Genomic DNA, 23,294 nt, shown 5'->3' with positions numbered 1-23,294 from the left:
CTGACTTAACAATTTAAATAAAGTCAAAAAAGAAGCAAGTGAAATATTTAATAAAAATATAAATTATAGTCTAAACCCAAGAGTTAGCAATATGTGTTCTCTCCTTGACTGCATGTGTCAGTGCTATTTTGGGAAAGGAATAAGTATGTCAAATTTTTTTAATATTTATGAATTTAAAGATGTTTGCAAGTTAATCACTGTATTTAGTATCTTTTTTTAATGTTCAAAATATTTAGCAGAAGTTTTTTTCTTAAATTGACAAGTTCTGTGTAGATAAAGGCCATGTATGTAGTAAGATATTCACCTTGTCTGCACCTGTGGGGGTGGAGACAGGGCCGGACATGACCTGGGGGAACTAAGGCTGAGGAGGGGGCTCAGAGAGCTCTCTCTCGCTTGCAGCATGGGGACAGGAGCACATCGGAAGGCATCCATGGGACCAGGAACCTGCTGGTGTTCATCTGTCTATGTTGTGAGTTATTTCTCCCTGAATAAGTATCTATTTGGCCTATTTGTTTCTCCTGATCCTTGTTAAACATCAATACATATGTTTTTGGTTTTTGTTTTGTTTTGTTTTTGAGACAGGGTTTCTCTGTGTAGCTTTGTAGACCAGGCTGGCCTTGATCTCACAGAGACCTGTCTACCTCTGCCTCCCAGGTGCTGGGAATAAGGGCATGAGCCACTACAGCTCAGCCATTGTTTTATTTTTGAAGACAGGGTTTCTCTGTTTAACAGTCTTAGCTCTCCTGGAACTCACAGAGATTTGCCTTACCTCTGCCTTCTGAGTGTTGAGATGAAAGGAATATGCCACAACTATCTGGCATCCACATTTTAATCTAATTTTATTTGGACAAAGCTCTGACAAATTATCTAACTCATAATCAGAATTACATATATCAGGGCAAACTACAAAAAAGAAACACACACAACCACACAGAGAGAGAGAGACCAAGAGAGACAGAGAGAGGAATAGAGAGAGAGATTCTTCTAAATCACAAGGCTCAAAATCCCAGAGTTGAGACTTGACTCAGGGCAGAAAAATCACGTATTTATATAAATAAGTTTCTGTGGAAATGGGACAGAGCGATATCATATAAAAACAGATGGAAAAACACACCTCCTGGACTTCAATGAATAATATAATTTCATTACCATTTAATTATAGCATGTTTTACCCAGTGCTGGAAAAACCTGGAAAAATGAATTTTAGAAAACAGCTCTTAAAATTAAAAGAATGTTTGTGAAGAAAAAGGAACAAAGCACAAGGTGGGAAGGGAGGGAGGGAGGAGGGAGGGAGAGCCACAGGACTTGGGGAAGAGGGGCAGGGATTAAAGCCTCTGGAGCTACAGAACAAACTGAGCGCCCTCTACCAAATGGTCATGGCATATTGCTCCTCACTTACACATAAAGCCAATGGCAAACAAACAATGGAGGACAGGGTCTGCACCATTTCTACCTGGGATGCCCTGACTCTATTTTTTTCTTTTTCTTCTTCTTCTTCCTCCTCCTTCTCTTCCTCCTCCTGGGATGCCCTGACACTATTTTTTTTCTTTTTCTTCTTCTTCCTCCTCCTCCCCTTCCTCCTCCTTCTTACACCAGTCACATTCACAAAAATTCAATTTGGTGGACTGGAGTTCCAATTCCCTGTCACTTTGCAGAAGTCTAATATAAAACAGATTCTATAATCTACACGGCAAAAAAGGACCCATGAATGGGAAAGTCATCTCATTATAAAATAAGTTGTGTTCTATCCTATTAGCTGTCCTTCTTTTCTAGAAGGAACAGCCTAGCTTTTACCTAACATCGCATATTCGGACGGAACTGATCAATTCAGACATATCTCAGTCACACAGGCATTGGGGAGATGACTAAAGGTGTGTGCTATTGTTCCATCTCTGTTAGCATTTGTAAGTATAGCAGGGAAAAAGTGTTAGAAATCCATGGTGCTCTTCTGCAGCCCTACTAAGGGCTGGGTAGAGGAAGACATTCAAACAAGTGGACGGATTTGATTTGAGGAGCCCCACAATCACAGGTAACAAACCACAGATGAAGACAACAGTGCCTTTATAGACAGTGTGAATTAACAGGGAAATGAGCTGACTTTCATAACAGAAGGACGCTATTATGGATGTGGTCATGGTCAAGAACTTCTACATTGTAAAACTGCAAACAGTGAAGAAAGGATGTAATAGGAAGCTACCTGAAAGGGTATCAACAACAGCTCCCAGAAAGCCCAGCAGTCAAGACTGTTTCTGTCTCCTATCTGCCAATACGATTAGAACAAGAGGCGTTCTTCTCTCACACCAAAAGCCAGATGAAAAGGAAGTGTACAGCTGTCTGCTGTGGACTACTGATCTCAGGAGATGGTAATATTACAACGAACTTGGTGAACCTATGCTGCAAGGCCTATCAGAAAGTAAGTGCTCTCATATTTTAGTTAATATCAGTGGGTAATACAGTCAGTTCTACCTAAGCAATATTATCAGTGATCTACTATTGGTCAAACTTTTGTGTAATCAATCAAAAGAAAAAAAAAAAAAACAGACAAGAAAAAGGGAAAAGACTTCCTCCTCCCTTCCCTAGACAGAGATCTCTTGCAGGGATGAAGCAGATCACTACCTAGGAGGATGCTTAAACTCTGAGGAGAGCATGCTTGACAGGCAAGAAGCATGAGTTTTGGATCATAAATGGCCTAGGGACAGAGATGCCCCCATGCAAAAGAACAAAAAGCAAGACAAGCAATGAGCAGACAAAACTTTGACATGGAAAGCAAGAGTGGGAGGAACAAAAGAGAAGCCAAGTGAGTGCCACAAAGCGTTATCAAGCTGGGTTCTTCTGCTGGCAGCTCTATGGCAAGTCTAGTTTGGTGAGGGCTGATGAGAGCTGTGATTCCCCCAACCCTACAGCTCCCAATCCAGACTCCATCAACTAGACTATCTACTTCCTCCTGAGCACCAAGTGAGTGCATGCCACTTACCCTCCTCAAAGGTGGCGATCTTCTGCCTCACTAGAACACGGAAGTTTTCAACAGGGTTCACACTTCCAACCTAGGCAGAACCAGACATAAAACACCTGCAGGTCACTTCTCATTTTGGTGGTATCCCACATCTTAGTTTCATTCCAGCTGCCATGATGAAACACTCTGACAAGCACAACTTCCAGGAGCAAGTGCTGAGTTCACTCACAGTTTCAGGGTACATTCCGTCACACAGAGAAGTCACAGGGGAAGAAGCCTGAGGGGGTCTGGTCACAGCATAGTCATAACCAGGAGAAGAGCAATGAACGTACGTGTGGTAGTGCTCAGCTGGCTTTCTCTAGTCTATGAAGTTCAGTATCCCTTTCCTAGGGAATGGTGCCACCTGCAGTGTGCAGGTCTTCCCACCTCAATTAGCGTAAGTGGGATATTTCCCCACAGACGTGCCCACTGGACAACCTCATCTAGACAATTTCTCTGTAACTCAATTCTCAGATGAGTCTCGAGTATGTCAAGTCACACTGCAGGCAAGACAAATGGTTTAATGTAGTAAGTGCTCCAAAAACAAAAAGACCTTTTTTAAATTTTACATTAGAAACAATCTTGTTTTACATGTTGATCCCTCTTCCCTCTCTGTCCCTTCCTCTCCTGCCCCTCACCAATCCCCCCACCCCAACCCCTCTTTCTGCTCCCCCAGGAAGGTGAGGCCTTCCACAGGGGATCTTCAAAGTCTGTCACATCATTTGGAGCAGGGCCCAGGCCCTCCCCCATGAGTCTAGGCTGAGAGAGTATTCCTCTATGTGGAATGGGCTCTCAAATTCCATTTGTATACTAGGGATAAATACTGATCCACTACCAGAGGCCCCATAGACTGCCCTGGCCTCCTAAGTGACATCCATGTTCAGGGGGTCTAGGTTGGTCCTATGCTGGTTTCCCAGCTATCAGACTAGGGTACATGCGCTCCACCTTATTCAGGTCAGCTGTTTCTGTGGGTTTCTCCAGCCTGGTCTTGACCCCTTTGCTCATCACTCCTCCCTCTCTACAACTGGATTCCAAGAGTTCGCCTCAGTGCTTAGCTGTGGGTGTCTGCTTCTGCTCCCATCAGCTACTGGATGAAGGCTCTATGTTGGCATATAAGGTAGTCATTAATCTCATTATAGGGGAAGGACATTTAAGGTAGCCTCTCCAGTATTGCTTAGATTGTTAGTTGGGGTCATCCTTGTAGGTCTCTGGACATTTCCCTAGTGTCAGATTTCTCTTTAAACCTGTAATGGCTCCCTCTATTATGGTATCACCTTCTTGATCTCCTGTATTTTTCCCCTGACTCAATCTTCCTGCTCCCTCATATCCGCCTCTCCCCTCCTCTTCTCCCCTTTTCTTTCTCTTAACTCCCTCCCATGCTCCCAATTTGCTCAGGAGATCTTGTCCCTGTCCCCTTCTCTGGGGGACCATGTATGTCTCTCTTAGGGTTCCCCTTGCTTCCTAGCTTCTATGGTGGTGTGGATTGTAGGCTGGTGATCCAAAAAGGCCTTTCTATCATTATGAGTTCCAGGATTCTGTTAAAAGCTAGAAGATTCAGGAGTGGGCAAGATGGCTCATCAGGAAAAGGTACTTTGCTGCCATGCCTGATACCCTGAATTCAATCCCCAGGATCCACATGATAAAAAGAGAAAACCAACTCCTACAAGTTGTCTTATTTCTACACGTACACTGTGACACACACATGTGCATGTATGCAAATATATACACATACAAAAAAAAATCAATGTTTAAAAGAAGCTAAAAATATTTGAGCAGTCACACAGTTGCCCTGTCTATTTTCACTTGACTTTCTTTATTCAAGGTGAAGCCACAAGTATTATAATCTATGCCACTAGCCAGCCCAAATGGAAGGCTTCATATGCTAAAGACACCTGAACCTTCTGATAACCAATTCGGAAAGGGAAAGTGTGTCATGTGAAGACATGCTTTTCCCACTATGATGACATGAGACACAACAGCCAAATGCTTGATTCCCTGAACACGAGGGCTGCGGGGGGGGGGGGGACTACTACTGGTCCTTCGACATTGAAGTTTTGCTAGAATACATAAATATGCCCATACTGAACATATCCTTTTAAAAGATGCATTGCAGTCAACTCTCTCTCACACTGTACGATGCTTTCTGATCACACCTGTCTTTAACCTGAATTAATCTCAACCCTAACAAGGCCTCTGTAGCACTCAGCTCTGAGAGGAGGAAACAAAGGAATTCCTGAGAGTGCTGGCAAACGTTACCCAAAAACCTGCTATTTCCACTTTGCCTGGAATAGTGTGCAGGAAAGTGCTCAAACAATGAAATAATGACTTCTCAATACTTCTCAAAAGATTCCCATGAAGTGCAAACCACTGCTCGGACATTTGATTTTTCTGGCACATTTCTGTCTGACTTTGCTAACTGGGGGAATGCTGAGATCTGCTAAATCGAAGCAATGCTGCACACATGAAGACAATACACTCCCAGTCCCAAGCCCTTCTCACCCTCAGTATCAAAAGGAACTGGACTTGGGCAGTCTTAACCTTGCAAATTCTATTTTGAAGGTTTTACTTTGTATGGGTTTTGTCAGATTTACTTTTATTATTTTTAAATTACATGTGTACATCTGTGTGTGGGATTGTGTGCATGAGTGCAGGTGCCAACGAACACCAGGTATTGGATTCCCTGGAGCTGGGGATACCAGAGGTTGTGAGCCATGTGGGTGCTGGGAACAGAACACAGGTGCTGTCAACCATCAGAGCCACCTCTCCAGACTCTGAAGTTTTACATTAGGAAAAAGATAAAAATGGTAAGCTTACTTCAATTTTATGTATTTGGGGAACAAGACTCGGATCATTAACCATCCCCTATTTACTCCCATCATCTTTACTAAATGGAAAACTAAAAAACAAAGCCAGTAAGAAGATCTGTACAATAGTGCTACCACTGAGGCATGCTGTTCTGTATCTTATTCAGAGCTCTATTTACTACAATCAGACAGGCAGTTCTATATGTCACTCACTGTTAGTAATTACTTCCAGGAAAAAAGAAGGACATGAGGTGGGTCTATATGGTTCATATATAGAGAGGACCAGAAAAAGCTGTATGCCAGCAGACTCGTCAAGCCCAAGCCTTGGCCTTGCTACAGTGGGAGAGAGAGAGACACTGGAAATGTCGTTTACCTTGGTGACAGTCCCTTCAGCCAGGCTGGAGATATTGATATGACTTTCTTCTTTCTCCATCTTATATTTTTTGGCAGTGGGCCCCTCTTCGTGACTAGAAAGAAAAGAAACAGGTAGCCTTTCCCCCTTATAACAAAAACAAAAATACAATACCTAAGACATTTTATGTGAAAAATATAAAGTTATTCTCCAAGCATAACGTTTAGACAGTCTATCCAAGTAGCAGACCTCCTTCTCCCAGCCTTGCATCCCTGACAAGAGGCCTTGGAGTAGTGTGAGCTTTGTTTCACAACAGTACAGAAGTCAGCAGTAGCTGCTGCATCACTAGGTACATGAAAAAAATGAAATGGTAATGAGAGCTGAACATTAACTAAGAAATCCATCTGTCCATCAGCTAGCATCCTGGAGTCCATTTCATAATCCAGAGCCATAGCTTTTTGTGTACACAGAACTTTGTGTCTTGAAAACCCACCTTCCCCATTGTACTAACCTATGTAAGAGCTCTATGAGCTTCTAATTAAAAGTATCAAAACTTTATACAATCACAAGTTAAATATGCAAAAACTTTTTTCAGTCTTAATTTTTTTTTTCAAAGCACAGCTTTTAATTTGCTTTCTACACCCCTGATTCTGTTTGGGCACAGTGCTAACAAAGTCTGACAGCATTGGTGTGTCAAGGAAAGACAGCTCCAAGAAAGACTATCAAGCATCTGCCTCGAGTAACATGCTGGCTTTAATAACATGCTGCTTTCAAAGTCATGAGGATGCTAAGGATCAAAGGAGAAAAAGAAGTCCAATCCAAAGCCCCTGACCATCATCTCCCCCACACAATGAAACACAAATATATGAAGAATTTTCTCCTAGAAAATAGTAAGTGTAGGCTAAGGGCAGCCATCAAGAAACAACTAAAATTAGTAACTAATGAATCTGTAACTATGTTCTAGTTAGGGCTGGACAGATGGTTCAGTCAGTAAAGTACAAGTCAGTAAAGTGCCTTGCAAGCAGAAGGACCTGAGTTCAATTCCCAGGACCCACAGTGTGTGTGTGTGTGTGTGTGTGTGTGTGTGTGTGTGTGTGTGTGTGTGGTGTGATGTGTTTGTGAGTGTGCGTGTGCATGTGTGGCATGGTGGTGTGTTATAATTCTAGTGTCTGGGAGGCAGAGATAGGTGAACCTTGGGAATGGCTAGCCAGTCAGCTTAACCTACTTGATGAGTTCCAGGCTGCTGAGAGATCTTGTCTCAGGAAAACTTTTTAAAATTTGGACATTGCCAGAGAAATGACATCCACAATTGTCCTCTGACCTCTACACATTCATGTGCATATATACACAAAATGCATACATATACACACATACGTATAGGCCAATAAATAATCTATTTTAATTGACAAACTATGTATGTCAAAAATAACGATATTTTAAAATAAGTAAACATTATTGTGGTATGATTAACTGGAGCTGATGAATACACACATTACTTCACCTCGCTCTTTTCCTCTTTAACTGTAGTGGGAACAGTTAAAGTCTCTCTATGGGCTTCCTCTCCTCTGCTGAGGTTGGGCGGTGTGGGTAGTCTGGGAACCAAACTCATAGTCTTGTGCATGTCAGACACCCTCCCCTCTATTAAAGGTTTTCAATACTATTATTTCAAAATGTATTGGCTTCTTGCTCAAATCCCCACCTTCAGACAATGAGTCTTAAAAGTGAAGAGAAAATTAAAAGGGCAGAAACTGGATTCGATAAAGAGCATTCTCTTACAGGGACACACAGAATAATGAGCATGGACATAAACTGTGTGACCTAAATCTTTCTCTTGACTGACATTTTCCCTTTGAGGAGCAGAAAGGTGAGAAGACAAAAGCACAAGGGTCAGGCAGTGGAACAGGCGAAGTCATCAAGGCCCTTCCCTTTCAACAAGTGCGAGATGCATAAAATGGCTGACAGCAGACGTGGGAGAGGAGTACACAGACCCGAGGAAGACTAATTCCGATGACAGTGTGTGAAAACAAGTCACAGCCAGCCACTGCAGCTGGCCTTCGCCAGTTCTCCCCAAGGCAAAACAGAGCACAGGTGACAATCTGGGGACAAAATACACCCAGCCTACTATATTATTATTATTATCAAAGAGAGAGAGAGAGAGAGAGAGAGAGAGAGAGAGAGTAGACATCCACATGCTACAGCTTGTATGCAGAGATCAGAGGACAACATGAGGCAGCTGGTTCTCTCTCCACTGTTACTTCTAGGAATTCAACTTAAGGCTTCAGGCTGCTGATCCCTCTTGCCACTCACATCTTGATACATTCATATGATTTGATTCTAGGCTATTACCACTTGGCTGAGCTTTAGTTTGTTCCTAAGGAAAGCACTGCAACAGAAAGTACCTTTAGCATATCAACTACTCTATCCCCAAAATACAAATTTACATATATAATATTAAGATGCATCACTGAGAGATGACTCAGTGGTTAAGAGCATTTGCTCTTCTTCCAAAGATACAGATTTGTTTCCCAACCCCATTGTCTATAATTCTAGTTCCAGGGAATCTGACACCCTCTTCTGGCCTTCACAGACACCCCGAACACACATGGTACACATACATACATGTAGGCAAACACTCATAGGGATAAATGAATGCATGAACATATCAATAAAGCAAATCTGCCTCAGGAAAACACATCCTGCCTGGATCTCCACGCCCCTTTCTGTATCAGACCAATGCCTCTCTCCACCTCATCTATGCCTGTTTGCAGTAGATAGTGATTAACAGACCCACAACTGGCCAAGGAGCAGAGAATAAGCATGCTCTGCTCTAAAGGGAGCATATAAACAGCAGCCCTACCTCAATGCTCAGGGAGCATCGGGAAAGAGGGAGCAGAAAATATATGATCCACAGGCAGTTCATGACCATAAGGCAACATCTGCAGGACACAGCAAAGCAGCTGCTCATCAATGGCCACTGATGTAATCAATCTTGCCTATGCACTGAAATTTGCAAAAGATCTCAAAGGGAGACTGGAGAGATGGCTCTGCAGGTAAGAGTACTGGCTGCTCTTCCAGAGGATGGACGTTCAGTTCCCAGCACTGACATGGGGCTCACAACACTGTAACTCCAGTTCTGGAGTATCCAACGCCCTCTTCTGGCCTCTATGGCACCGTATGCACATTGTACACAGACACATATGCAGGCAAAACACATACACATAAATTAATTACTTTATTTTTTAAAATAGCAAAACAGTGGGGATCAGGCAGCTTCTGAACAATTGAGCACATGGAGGGTCCTAGGTCATTGGTCATGGTACCTAGAAGGCTAGGAAGCATGGAGATCTTCCTAAATGCCTTACTTTATGCATCTCTTCCTCTCTATTGTTTACAACATCTCTTACAATAAACCAGGATATGCTGAAGAAACATGAAACTTGCTGAGGGTGCAGAGTATTTGGAAAGGAGTGAGACTACGAAGAAGGAAATTGGCTGTCTCAGTAAGGCAGGCTGAAATAGAAGGAATAAGGCACACACAGGCAATGCTGGTGTGAAATGCTATTAAAAGCTAAAGGGTCAGTCACTAAGCCAAGCACAGTTAAATGATCTCGGTTAAACTGTACAACAGCCCTCAGAATTATCTACTATCATTGTCTTCTAGAGATAATCAAATGAAGGCTCATTAAATGCAGGTATCTGTTTTACACAGCATAGCTCAATCTGCCAAGTCCAAATGCCAGTAAGGGGAAATGCTTGGGTTTAGATTAAAATCTATCTGACTCCAAAATCAATGCCATTAGCCACTATACTAATCTGAACTGAAAGGAACAGATTTGGGATAAATTTAATATTTAATACAGCTTAGTAAACCAATCAGACATGGAAAGTTAAAGAAGGTGATAACTCCCAAGAAATCAGGTACTGTTCTCTGAAATGGAAAATCACAGCATGGAGAGGCATTGGAAAGATGCATGCTAGGAGAGAGACAATGGAGACGTTTCTGTATGCAATGACTTGGAGATAAATATAGACACTGAGCCACGCATTGAGGGGATGCAGACCGACTTCGTGGCTTCTGAAGCCCTGTATATGAAATCTCAATGGTGTGGGACCTGGGCTATGAAGGGAAAATGGTTATGGCAGAGTGCCTGAGCCCTGGATTCAGAGTGCACACATATATTAAATCCTTCCTCCAACCCTTACCAACTGAGATCTCAGGCAAGTTGTTCCTTTTCTCCAATGCCAAGCCTTCTCAGACTTAAGATGACATCAACAAAGTAACCTACTTCATAGGATGGCCAGAAGATCTAAGCAGACAATTCAAGGAAGGCACCTCACTCACGTTATATGGCGTTCGGTAAGTGCAGCTGTTCAGAGGAAAAGAGTATATACACAGCACATGTAAGGTTGGCAGAGAAAGAAAACATCAGAGGAATCTGCCAAAGTTTTCAAAGACCAGGAAGAAAAATCTAGACACTTGGGGGAGATACACAAGTTTCAAGAGGGAAGAACAATTGACAACGTCAAATGCTACAAAGAGAACAGTCACTGAAGAAAAGGGCTGCAGGGCTAAAGGGAATTTAAGCGGTTGTGTCTGTCTTTTGGATCTTCAGAGAGGCAGCGGAGGCAGAGGAAAAGCAGCTGAGAAAGGCAGCAGTGCAGACCGTTCTTCCAGCAGGCCGAAGCTGTAAAAGGAAAGACAGCCACTGCATCGATCGGCGTTAGTAACAAGCAGCATTAGAGGGGGGAGCCTGGAGAGAGCATTTTGTCTAGATGTAAGGGATGTTAACAGGAAGAAGATGGAGGACAGAAGGCATTATTAGTGGACCAGGGTACAGATTAGTGGACCAGGGTAACAGATGGGAGCTCAGGCTACAGGGATGGTGAAGGGTAAAAGACGCAGTGTCCTATGTCCACTGGGCTTGGAGAGAAGGAAGTAAAGGTGACTGTGAAGCGAGAATGTTCAAAAATTGGATGGTCTATAAATTCAGAAGTATCCACCTATAGCCACTAGAGATCATCGCTACCATCATTACTAACATTGTCATTGATAATGTGTTAGGGATACAATGAATCTTTAGAAGACTGTTCAGTGACAAATACTGTTCCACGATATATAATATGATATGTACTGTGTTAGGTTCTAGGTAAATAGCATGAATTATCCAATTAACCCTCATAGCAACTCTATGAGACAGGTATTGCTGCCACCCCTAATTTCACTCATGAGAAAAAAGAATAAGCAACTTCTACCCACAGTCACACAGAGCAGGGGAGCTAACTCATGCCAGCTGACTCTGGAGTCTCAAGTCTTGAACATTAGTCAGATGAAGCTGTCTGCTGAGGATAAATGGGGAGCAAAGTCTAGGGAACTTGAAAAGAACAGCAGAGTCCGAAAGAAAGCAAGGTCAAATATATGTCATATATATGCAGGGCTGGACTTCAGATGTCCCAAATGTCCCGCAACACCTGTCCAAGAGATGACACTTTCACTTTAAAGCATGTGCCACCATTAAAGGAAGCAATGTTCTCAGACAATGCAGGCAACATGTAGTTTACTGTGGGACTCCATACAGGGGCCACCAAAGGTTTCCCTTTAGAAACGCAGACATTACCACCACAAGCACTAGGCATCCAATAGGTTGAAGAGGAACAGTGTTTTCAGAATGATGACATATGATTGACTTCAGACTGCTGTCTTCCCTCCCAATAGTTCAGAGTGCTTTATCACTGGACTTAGAGTTAGAAATTCTCATAAAGATAAAATTATTTAACCAAAATTCTATCAAGTGACAGCACTGGTATAAAAACAAGTGATTGTTAGAGTAAGACTCTTTTTTTCTCTACTATGAAATTTCTCCCAAATATTAGTTCCTTACCTGTCTACTAGAAACAGGTAAACTGGATTCAGGGATGATGGATAAATACAAAAGCACAACTTAGTACCGGCAATTTATTTTCCTTCTTAGCGTAACCTTTAACTAACAGGAACCTTTTCATTAAAATGGAGAGTTTTATAGTCCATGTGAAAGAGAATTGAATCATCCCTGAATAGAGGAGGCACTAAGTAGATATATGCTTAATCCATTGCTCCTACAGTGCTTAAAAACTAAGGCAGGCTTCTGAGAATAAAAGGCAGAGAGTAGGAATGTGTGCAAGCATGCATGTGTGAGCTAATTCCCAGGCCCCAGGCAGACTGCTGGTCTGCGTTGCAAACTACCATCACAGGAGCAAAGAACAAGAAACTGTGCATGTCCAAGCTTCCAGGGCAATGAGTGATAGGACCACAGCTGAAGGTGTAATCACTGCAGGGATCATATCACAGCACAACTGCCTTCTGGGTCTCTGTGGTTTGTTTTTTAACCAGCAAATTTACATTTTAATCAAAGGAAGAGAAGAAAATGGTCCAATTCTTTCCCACAGTACCAGAAGGTAATCGAGATCATGAACTGGAGTTTAATGCTGGGAGAGAATAGCCCTGTGATTTCAAGGGACCACAGGAAGAAGCACACAGGCTTGACTGAGCTGCTAGGAATTGGCTCAATGGCTACAGCAGAGAAAGATGGAGGTGAAGTGGATTTTCTTAGGGAAGGCAGGATAAAATAAAAGGGCCATAAACCTCTCCAGGGTGTGATAGGAGTTCATGTAACAGAATCAATCCAGTTGTTTTCTTTTCTTCCAATTCTGACAAGGCTTGGGCTGTTTACCTCTGGGAAGCTATGAAAAATGCAAAGCTTTCTGTTCCACTTGTCCAATAATTCACCAAACATTGATTTATAGAAATCAATGAAAGTTTCTGGGAATTACTCATCCTTTTCCACTGGGTATTTATAAATAGTAAGCCTTACTTTGTCAATGAAGACACTGCTGTAGGAAGGAAATAAAAGAAAACGGGGGTGGGGGGTGAATCATGGTCTGATGTCAAATCTCAAAATGCAGCAGACAGAAATATTATCTTGGCTTAAGAAAAAAAAATCACCAATACCCTGTTGAGTGACGTCTGGAAAGTCAATGTCACATATCCAAAGGATTCTATATAATGAACAATTTCTTCAGGCTTACTGGTATTTATATGGAAACTAATATAGACTGTGAACAAAATGTGATGAGAAAAACACTCATCAGCCATTTGCAAGCTTGGCTGACGCATCCTATGAAATGCGTCACTCCTTCGCCAGCCATTGCCTCCCTAATGCCACAAGGAGCATGTCAGTGGCACACCAGCAAAACAGTAAAGGGCCATGGTTTGCATTGCTCTCGCCATGTTCCCTCCAAAATTCTCACTGACACATAACTTCCCACCACAGATACTGCATGATGCCCAGCTTGCTCTTGTCATCCCTACATCTTTAGTTTAGAAAGGGACAATTCAGGACCAGCAGAATAACCTGAGGCCAAGCCAGATAGCTTGAACTTGATCCTGGGACCCATCCAAAAGCTGTTCTCTGACCTCCACACACACAAACATGTATGCGCACACATACACACATACACACACACACACACACACACACACACACACACACAAAGAAATACAAATATAATAAACACTGTTTTAAAAAAGGAAAATTCAGCTTTATAGTCACAAATCTTATTTAGCCTTCCTATTTATAATACACAAAAAGCTTTATTGTTGATGCAAAGGCCAACCCAAACCAGAAGGTTGAGCCCAAGAGAACATCAAGGATAAACTATGGCTCTAATGGACAGGTATGAAAACTCGTTATCCCCACACAAGGATTAAAAAGCTATGCTGTCTCCTTCTGTGATTCCAGAAAACCCTGGGCAGCACCATAATTCCAGACTTGTCCCCAAGCCCCTGCATTGCTACAAATATCAAAGGTGACCACAGAAAGTACTTACTTGTCTTTGAAAATGTCCTGAGCAGTCACTTGATCCTTTTTCTTGATGGCTTCCGTCAGCGGGAAGAGGGTCCTTACTTTAGAGAGAGGAATCTCACATTTGGCTTTCATCTCAGTGGGGGGATCCAGCATATTCAAAATGTGCTGCTGAATTGGGGGCAGACGTTCCTGGGGATGTAAGACTCTGTGCAGCAGACACTGTAGGGAAAGAAAGGTTAAAAGTGATGCTGCCATTTGAAAGATTTGTTTTCTGGTCAGCAACCCTCCATCTTTAATTGGAAGGGCTATGAGACTCATGCCAAACAGGAGAGACAAAATAGGATGGCTCAGAGGGCAATGGTCACATCTAAACCCAGCTATAAGAACAGATCAAGCACAGAAGTAATACCCTCTGTAAACCTCCTACAGGGCCCTCATCTTATTAACTATTCAGGGCATACCAAGGTTCCCTGAGAAATAACTCCCTAACACTCCAAGATTACAGCCTTTTCATGTAACCTTTTATTTCCTTTAATCACATGCACTTTCTCTTTCACTCAGGTTTCAGAGGCCAGCATGTGATGGATGAGACAGAGGTCAAAAAGTAGCTGCCCATTCTGAGCCTCAGGAAAAGAGTCTGAAAGGCATGACAATCCTGAGCTGACACAAGCCACCACAGAGAGCAAAGTGTGAACCTGCCTCCTCATGTTGCCCTCCACCCCTCTTGCCTACTCTGGTCCAGTCACCTTTAACTGATCTGTCAGCTTCAGCTGTCACTGTTCTCCTGGTGTACTTCAAGTCTGGGATGTCCCCAGTGCTCGTGTTGTGAAGTTTTTACCCCAGCTGGTGAGTATGCTGGGGGAGAGGGGCACTGTGAAACCTTCAGGAGCTGGGGTAAGCTGGTGGCCCACTGCAATGTGGACAGCCATCTCTGCCACATGCTGCCACTGCCATGAAATGAGCTCCTCCATCCTGCCTTCCTAGCTGTGAAAATCTCTGAGATGGAGCCAAAGGACACCTTCCCTCCCTTGTTTCTGTCAAGTCTTCTGGAGACAAAAAAGCAACTAATACATGTTCCTTCCCACAACCTGGAAAGCACTGCATGACACAGCCCCCCCCCCATCCCCATCCCCATTGTGGCACTGCCATTTGCCTCCTTACTCACAACCAAGTAAAGACAAGCTCTTCCAAGTTCACTCAAGCCAAGCTCATCTCTGTCTCTGGGTCCTTAGCTCAATACGCCTTCTGTCTCTCCTCCCTGTTCCTAGTTCTAGGCAGAGCTGGACCCTTTTCATCATTCAGCTCTTTGTTCAAATACTAACCTTTCCCTGACAGTGCATACAAAGCAGCCTCTCCACTCACAAACTATTGCCTAATAATATTCTAACATTTCCAAATTCTGTGTTTTTCAAGCATTTAAAGAGTCTCAATTGCTTGGTTCACTTATTTATTATCTAGCACTTCCCCTTGAAAACTGAGATCCCTTGTTTACTGCTAAACTATAAGCACAGAAAATTTAACAAGTGTCTAATAGATACTGGCCGAGGACACTTTTTTTTTAAGATACTGATGTTGAAAGGGATGTCAGAAAGGGGCACCATGAGTGGGGTGAGGACCAAGTGGGTGAACTGGACAGGCTACTCCACTCAGGCATCTGTGCTGCCTTCAGGCTAAGTCAGGCCTTGGTGGCACTTGTACCTGACCAGAAAGTCAGTATCTAACACAGTGACTCTCAGCCTTCCTTTAATACAGTGCCTTGTGCTGTGGTGGCTCCCAACCATAAAATTATTTTCATTGCTACTTCATAACTCTAATTTTGCTACTGTCATGAATCTTAATGTAAATATCTAATATGCAGGGTATCTGATATGTGAGCCCTGAGAAAGGGGCAACACAGGTGAAGAGTTGTGATCTACAGGTTGAGAACTGCTCTAACAGTTCAAGACGCTAAGCAACAAGTCCCATTGAGAAAAAAGTTAAGTGAGAAGCCCGTTGATGTTCCCCTCCTCTGAGGAAGGCTCTAACTAGCCCATTTTATTTATTATTGCCGTGGGCTGAATCCAGGTCTTTCACATGCTAGGCACATGCTCTGTCACTAAGCTACTCCACCCTATTCCCAATTTTAAACAACTTACATATTAGTAATTTTGAAGAGGGAAAAAAGGAGCTGAGTAGCTCTTGCAATTCAAACTACTATTTCATATCACAAATCATATTGTTTATTCTATTCCATGAACTGTTCCCTACAATGAAGAAAATGCAATATGGAAGTTTTCAGCCTAAAGAAAAAAATTCTGGGCTTGATAGAGAATATCAGCAAGGAGTCAGTATCTTGCAAATTCTGGGGAACCTTCAGCTAGGGACTCCACACCAATTTCATCTAGAAAGTCCATATGCTCCTCCCTCCAGCATCCCTTTCCATACCAACAATCCTTCCCTCTCCATAGAATGTTCATTTCTTTTCGGTTCACCTCCTGCTTTGTGAATTCCTAATTACTCAACTCTCCTTGAGCGTCCCCCGGCCTTTTCATGAGTTCTCCATCTGTTCTAGACACTGATCCTTTGTTGGAGGATTGCTGATAAAACTACTTCACCCACTTTGTGGCTGTCTCTTCACTCCATTAGCTATTTCCTTTTGTGTGCAAAGCTTTTTAATTTCATGAGGTCCCATTTGTCAATTGTTGGCCTTATTTCCTGATGACTAGAGTCCTATTGAGAAAATACTTGTCTACATCTAGAAGTGGCTTCCCCACTTTTCCCTGAGCTCTCTCCAGACAAACAGAACAAGCTAAACATATGGGTCTTCATGCTGCCAGGCTTACAGCACACTTCTTTACATCATGCCCTCATCACATCAGGCTCCTTTCTCTTTTAGATCTCTGTCCAATGTTACTGCCTAAGTGGTGGTGTCCATAAGCTGTCCACTTACAGGATCGCTCCCCTTTTATTTCCATGTGTTCTATACCACTGTGGACCTATGGCTTTAGAGGCAGGCAGACTTCTGTGAGTTCAAACCAGTCTGATCTACATATTGTGTTCCAGGCCAGCCATCTCAAAAAGAAAAAGAGGAAGGGAGGAAGGGGGGAAGGAGCGTGAGAGAGAGGGAGGGTGAAAGTGAGGGAGGAAGAACAAAAAGAGAAACGTAACTGGCTGACCTTTCCTTTCTCACCTGGAACAATCTCTGAAATTCGGGATTTGGAATTTTGGAGGTTGGAAACAAGTCTTCAATGGTGTCTTCTTCCTCGCTTTTCTTTACCAAGCTCATAGAATCAATCAGCTCATCAATAGCACTCAACTGTGCCTCTTAAACCAGTGATAAACAGAAGCAAACAGGAAAAAAATAGATTATTTCCATTATTCTCCATCAAATCAAAATGCTTTCCATCTCGGGATGCAGCAATACTGGCAGGTCATACAGTCATACAGCACCTGCTCTGCCAAAAAGTGTCCCTGGTTCTGAGAGTGCTTGACCTGACCCTCGGTTTCCTCATTTGAGAAAAGGGCTATTGAGAGGAACTGACCTGGAGACCAGAGAGAAGGCTCAGAGGTTAAGAGTAAGATTTGACTCCCACACCCACAATTGGCTATAACCCCAGTTCTGGTCAATCTAACACTGTCTTCTGCTCTCTGTGGGTACTAGGCATGCATGCATGATACACAGACATACATGCAATCAAAACACCCATACACATAAAATAAACTGTCAAAAAAAGTAGTTAACTTACTACTATTTTTATTTTAAAATTATTTTATTCTTACTTAAAATTTTATTTTAAAGCATATCTTTAAAAATTAAAGGCCAGCCTGGTCTACATAGCAAGTTGCAGGCCAGCCAGGGCTACAAAGTGAAACCCTGTCTCAATTAAACAAAACAAAACAAGGAACAGCTACCCTCTTGACTCTTTTCCAGCTCTGCCATTCAGTGAACCTTTGGCAATGGAGTATCACATCAAAAGCAAAAGAGTTTGTCCCAGAAAAATATCTCTGCCATTAAAGAAAACAACAAAATAACTCCTATGGAGACTTGAACAAAATGCTTAGTGTCCAACGAGCTAATATTTCTAAAATAGGAATTGGCTAAAGAGAAAAACATTTCAAACATCAACTTCCTAATGAAGTAAAGCTTTCTAAAGACCTTGTGCAACTGTCAGCAGAGCCCAGCAGGGTCACAGGAAGACACCCTTGGCCAGGATAAGTGCATTCCTTCACAATCTGTTAGTGTCACCACTAAGCACACTACATATACCTGAGAACATCCCATTCCAACTCTAAAGTTCCCTGTGGCAGAAACATGACAGTTTCTCTTTGATGTCTACAAACGGCATAGCCAAAGCTGTGTGCACAAGAAGCAAGTCTTCCCTGGAAAGCTCTGACTCTCCCACCATATGGGTGTCTTTCTCTCTGCTGTTCCACCACGGTTCACAAGGCCATCCAACTAAAGTACTGTTTCCAACGTCAATCATGGGCAGAAGGTGGAAAAGTAAAGCAGTTTCAAACAGTACCTTATGCTTCCATTCTCTACGCCTTCAATGTCACAAGATGAAAGAGCACATAGGTATTTATCACACGGCACTCTCTGCCTGTGTCTGAACCTTCCATAGGTGGTTTCGAGAAATGCCACAACCATCACCATCATAAATGATGAGTGTAGGGGCCATCAGACAACTCAGGAGCTATTACTTGCATGAGGGAACATTCAGTGAGAACCACCTGCTACACTACAGCTAGTCTATCGCTAGATCACTCTGGTAATATAAACCTCTTCAAAAACATCAACTTTGAGAAAGTTGCCAATAGCTTTAAGAAAAGTCACAGGAAGTAGATGTTCCACTTTTATATTCAGGCTGACTTATAAGACAACTTTCCAACAAGTTTGGAGTGAGGGCTGGGGAACACCTCAGTGGTTAGATTGACTACCCAGAATGCATGAGGCCCTCAGTTCAGTCCCCAATACTTTCTTAGTTAATTAACAAGTAATCAAGGAGGCAGACATACAATCAACAGCACACAACAACTTCTCTTATCTTCAGGCCCACACATGCCTCCACCATGACAGAGAGGGACCCAGCTCTAGAGAAAAGGACACCAGCCCCTGGGACCCATTTTTTGTTCTGTGGGTTTTTTTGTTTTTGTTTTTGTTTTTGTTTGAGACAGGGTTTCTCTGTGGCTTTAGAGGCTGTCCTGGAACTAGCTCTTGTAGACCAGGCTGGTCTTGTACTCACAGAGATCCGCTTGCCTCTGCCTCCCAAGTGCTGGAACTAAAGGCGTGCACCACTACCACCTGGCTTTGGTCCTTTCTTTTCTTTCTTTTTTTTTTTTTTTTACTTTAAAACATAATAAATTTACTTATTTATTATGCATACAGTGTTCTGCCTGCCTATACGCCTGTACGTTATAGACGGTGAGAGACACTATGTGAGTGCTGGGAATTGAACTTGGGACCTCTAGAAGAGCAGCCAATGATCTTAACCACTGAGCCATCTCTCCAGCCCCTTTCTTGGTCTTTTTTATAACACACTGATCCCTAAGAACCCATAGGGAGAACCCCATTTGCAAGATCATGTCACAATTCCCTAATCCTGCCAGGACACAGACAACACAGTGTGTAACCTAAAACATCCACCATTGTTTGCTGTATTTCTTCAACTATCTCTCCTAAAGCCTCGATCATCACTCATTGTTGTTTATATTTTGGTGTGTGTAGGGGGGTTGCACTCTGCCCACAACTACACAAACTGTGAGCTGCCTGGAAGGCAGCACTGGTAACTGTGAGAGTCACTCTGGCACCCTGACATCTGCGGCCTGGTGTAACTACTGGAAGCTAGCAACAAGCTACGATGAGAACTGAACTGCGCCATGAACTACAAAGGAAGAAGAAAGCACAATACTGCCACTGTCATCCCAGCTACATCAGACTGCATGCAGGACACGGGTGCACACAAATTCGCTTCAGCAAGGGCAAACTTTCTGCTCACAACTGGAGAACAGACCTCCAGTAAGGTGCTCCTTAAATGCACGCCGTGAGTCAGAACCAGACAGGTGGGGAGGGTAAGAGAACCGGCTCCCTATGAGAACACCTGCTGAACCATCTTCATCATTATTGTGAGTGTGTGATTAGAATCCAACTACTTCACCCCATGAAGTCCTGGCCCCATCAACAGCTGCAGCCAGGTGATTTCCCAAGGACCGTCTGTGTGAAGGGCCATTAGTGAGCTAAATGGAAATAAACCCACCTGTGGGAGTGCACTTCTTATTGTTTTTCAGGGATGAAAACATGTATTGCCGCAAGTCTTCCATGAAAGGCAGCTGCACATAAACTAAACACTAATGAGAAAGAAGGGAGATAAAAAGCAGAAACCATTAGATTAGCGGCACTGTATGTAAGTGGTCCCCGACGCCAAGGAAGTAGCCCAGCAGACACATTTCAGAACTTAGACAACATCTGACAAATGGGAGATAAAGTATTCTGACTACTGCAAATCACTTCACACTTGCAAACAGTATGATACAAAAAGATGTCTCAAGGAAGGTAACTGCAAGATACAGGACCAAGCAGAGCAAATGGGGAAAGCCTGGATGGCAGGACAGCATCTCTACCTTCTTTTCCAGTCCTGCTGCATGGAGTTCTCTGAGGAGCTGGGAACAAAGCAATCCTGACCCGTATTTTAAATAGGAGAGCCTCCAACAAACTGAACTTCAAACGGCTCACAATAAAACCACACCCTAACTCTTTAGTCATGGTCCTTATCTGCTAAACCAGAAGTGACTTCTCTTCCCATGTGGCTCTGAGAGAGCCAAAAGGATGAGAACTTAGGAAGCCTAGTGTCACTTTTACTGGTTTAGTAAAAGCCCCTTAAATACTTTCACAAGTCATTTGTTTTCTCTCTGAAAACCTGGCTCACACACCAGCAATCCCAACATTATCTGGGAGTTTGTAAGAAATTCAGATTTAGGTTCCCACAGAACTAGACTACCTATTTTAACAATATCCAAAAGCAGTGCTTAGAATAAAGGGACGGAGGGGAAATGAATAGCCTAGCAGGCAGGAGGCCCGGGGTTGGGCAGGATGGATCCCTAGTACTACTGCACAGGAAAGATTTAAAAAAAAAAAAAAAAGAAAGAAAGAAAAGGTGGTCAGGGGCAGGGGAGGATGAAAAAGGCCTGTAGGCTTTACCTCATAGGAATCCTTAATATAAGGAAAGGCTACACCAACTTGAGGATTAGCTCTTTTGTCATAAGCATATCGAACGATGGCAACCATGTTTAATTCATCCAAAGCATGAATAAGGGAAGAAAGAGCAACAGCCGCCGCCTGTAAGAAAGATGTGTGTGTCAGCATAGGTCCAGCCTGTGAGAGTTCCACACAAACACAAGCCCCGAACACTCACACGGGGATCTTTGCTTTTGTTCTGTTTCAGGCATCCTTTCTAAGGGCAGACAGCTCAGGGGTAGAACACCTGCTTAGATGTGCAAAACCCTGGGCTGCAGCTCCAACACCAACAAGACAAACACACCAGACTCCAACGCCTCTTCCAGGACTTTATGAACTAGATCCCTACTACTTTGACCTCCTTTTCTCTGAGTTTAAGCCCACACTCTATAAACTCAAGACTCTGCCTTTCTAAACAAAACCTTTGTCTCTCTCCTTGCACGAATTACCACTGTATCTCTCTTTTTTTTTTTTTTTTTTTTTTTTTTTTCCTCAAGCCTCCTAATTTATGTCTGCTTAGAACATGATTCTTTGGTTCATTTCAGCTATGCCTTATTAAAGAAACTACCTTGTAGAGTCCATGACTTCTACCTGCCAAATCTTTGGTTGGTGGACTCACCACAGCTTTGTGTCTGCCCCCCTTTCTCCACACTCCAACTCCAGAAGTAACAGGGTCCTCTAATCATTCTTTGTGGGCTACTGCTCCCCAAGCTCTTTTCTTCTTCCAACTAGTTCTTAAAGTCTACTTTCAGTCTTCCTTTCTTCTTCTCACTCTAAAATTCAAGTTAGGGATTATTCCATCCAGTCCTATGACTTGAAACTCTTCTAACGGGGTGGGGAGAAAGCTCAGTTAGAAGAGTGCTTCTTCTTATTGACTAAAGATCTAAGGTCAAATCTTTGGCATTGGAGCTTGAATCTCCAGCATTCACATAAAAATCCAGTCATAACTGTGTGTGACTGGCAGGTCCAGCCTAGCCAAAATGGCAAGTTTCTAGACTAGCAAGAGGCCCTATCTCAATAAGGAGAATAACGGAAAGAAAGGCACCCAATATCTTCTTCTGGCTTCTACACATGGGCACATAAATACTCTCCTGTGATCCAGGAGTAGACTGCTGGCAGATACCTCATCTTACCACACTTATTACTATCCTTCTCCTCTTGTATTCCCTACTTCCCCTAACACCTTCGACTTAACTAAACTATTGCCTCAAAGTCCTTAACAATACCTTCCTCATCCCTCAACTAGACCTCTGCGCTATCTCTCAGGCCCATCACTGCCTCTCATGTCCAGAGGTGACCATGTCAGTCCCTTCCACCAACCTTCAACAGTTCTACTCCAGCCCTGTAGAGCTGACCAGCAGCAGGGCTAGGTCTTGCTTCCCCTGGGGTTTCTGCTCATGTAATTTCCTTCTGGCTACAACCCCACTGGCATCTTCTAACCCATTTCAGATTTGCCTTACTCAGTTTCATCTTCCAAATTCCCAAACACTATGCACTTTTCCTGTATCACAGCTAACCTGTATCAAAGTTCATAATACTCCTTCATAAGACCTATGGCCTCAATACCTTGTCATCAAAATTGTCTACAGATTTCAAAAGAGATAAATCTCCTTTGTTTCAAGGAATATTTACATTAAGCCTATCCTTTGTTAGGTTCTAAGGCCCTGTCACAGAACTAAGAGGACTCCCTGACTTTAGTGAGCAAAGAGGAAATGAGACATGTAACAAATATGACATGTATGTTCTAATACTAAGTCTCATAAAAGAGGACCAGAAAAGCAGAGAGTCTGGGGAAAAGCTATTTCTAATTTGCTTGAAATTTAAATTTGTGTGTCTTTGACTGAACCAATCAGGATATTTAATGTAAAAGATGATGGGTTAATGATTGTCTTCTATATTTTAACAATAATAATCCTGCATTTTACTCAACTGAATCTCCATCCCTTTCCTTTCTCCTCTCTTTTTCCACACACTATGCATAAAAATCAGCACATAAATGTATACAATCTCTACACACACACACACCCAAACACACACACACACACATACACACCCCTATAAGCAAATAACCGAAGAAAATATTTTTAAAGGTTAC

General features: G+C 42.8%; 1 protein-coding gene across 1 annotated transcript in view; it reads right to left on the bottom strand.

Annotated features, from left to right (window-relative positions):
• Positions 1-23,294, bottom strand: part of Xrcc5 (X-ray repair cross complementing 5) — an 83,944-nt gene that overhangs the window by 31,339 nt on the left and 29,311 nt on the right. Inside the window, exons 11-16 of the mRNA XM_051190434.1 lie at positions 21,164-21,301; positions 20,223-20,313; positions 17,159-17,292; positions 14,012-14,208; positions 6,170-6,263; positions 2,975-3,044 (exon numbers count right to left, since the gene is read on the bottom strand). Coding sequence (XP_051046391.1) covers positions 2,975-3,044; positions 6,170-6,263; positions 14,012-14,208; positions 17,159-17,292; positions 20,223-20,313; positions 21,164-21,301 — 724 coding nt within the window. The remainder of the gene's footprint in view (positions 1-2,974; positions 3,045-6,169; positions 6,264-14,011; positions 14,209-17,158; positions 17,293-20,222; positions 20,314-21,163; positions 21,302-23,294) is intronic.

This window comes from Phodopus roborovskii, unplaced genomic scaffold (assembly GCF_943737965.1).
Source record: "Phodopus roborovskii unplaced genomic scaffold, PHOROB, whole genome shotgun sequence".
In the NCBI taxonomy this organism is placed as follows: Eukaryota; Metazoa; Chordata; class Mammalia; order Rodentia; family Cricetidae; genus Phodopus; species Phodopus roborovskii.
The sequence above is the reverse complement of the archived record's forward strand: the minus strand, read 5'-3'. Positions and strand labels throughout refer to the sequence as shown.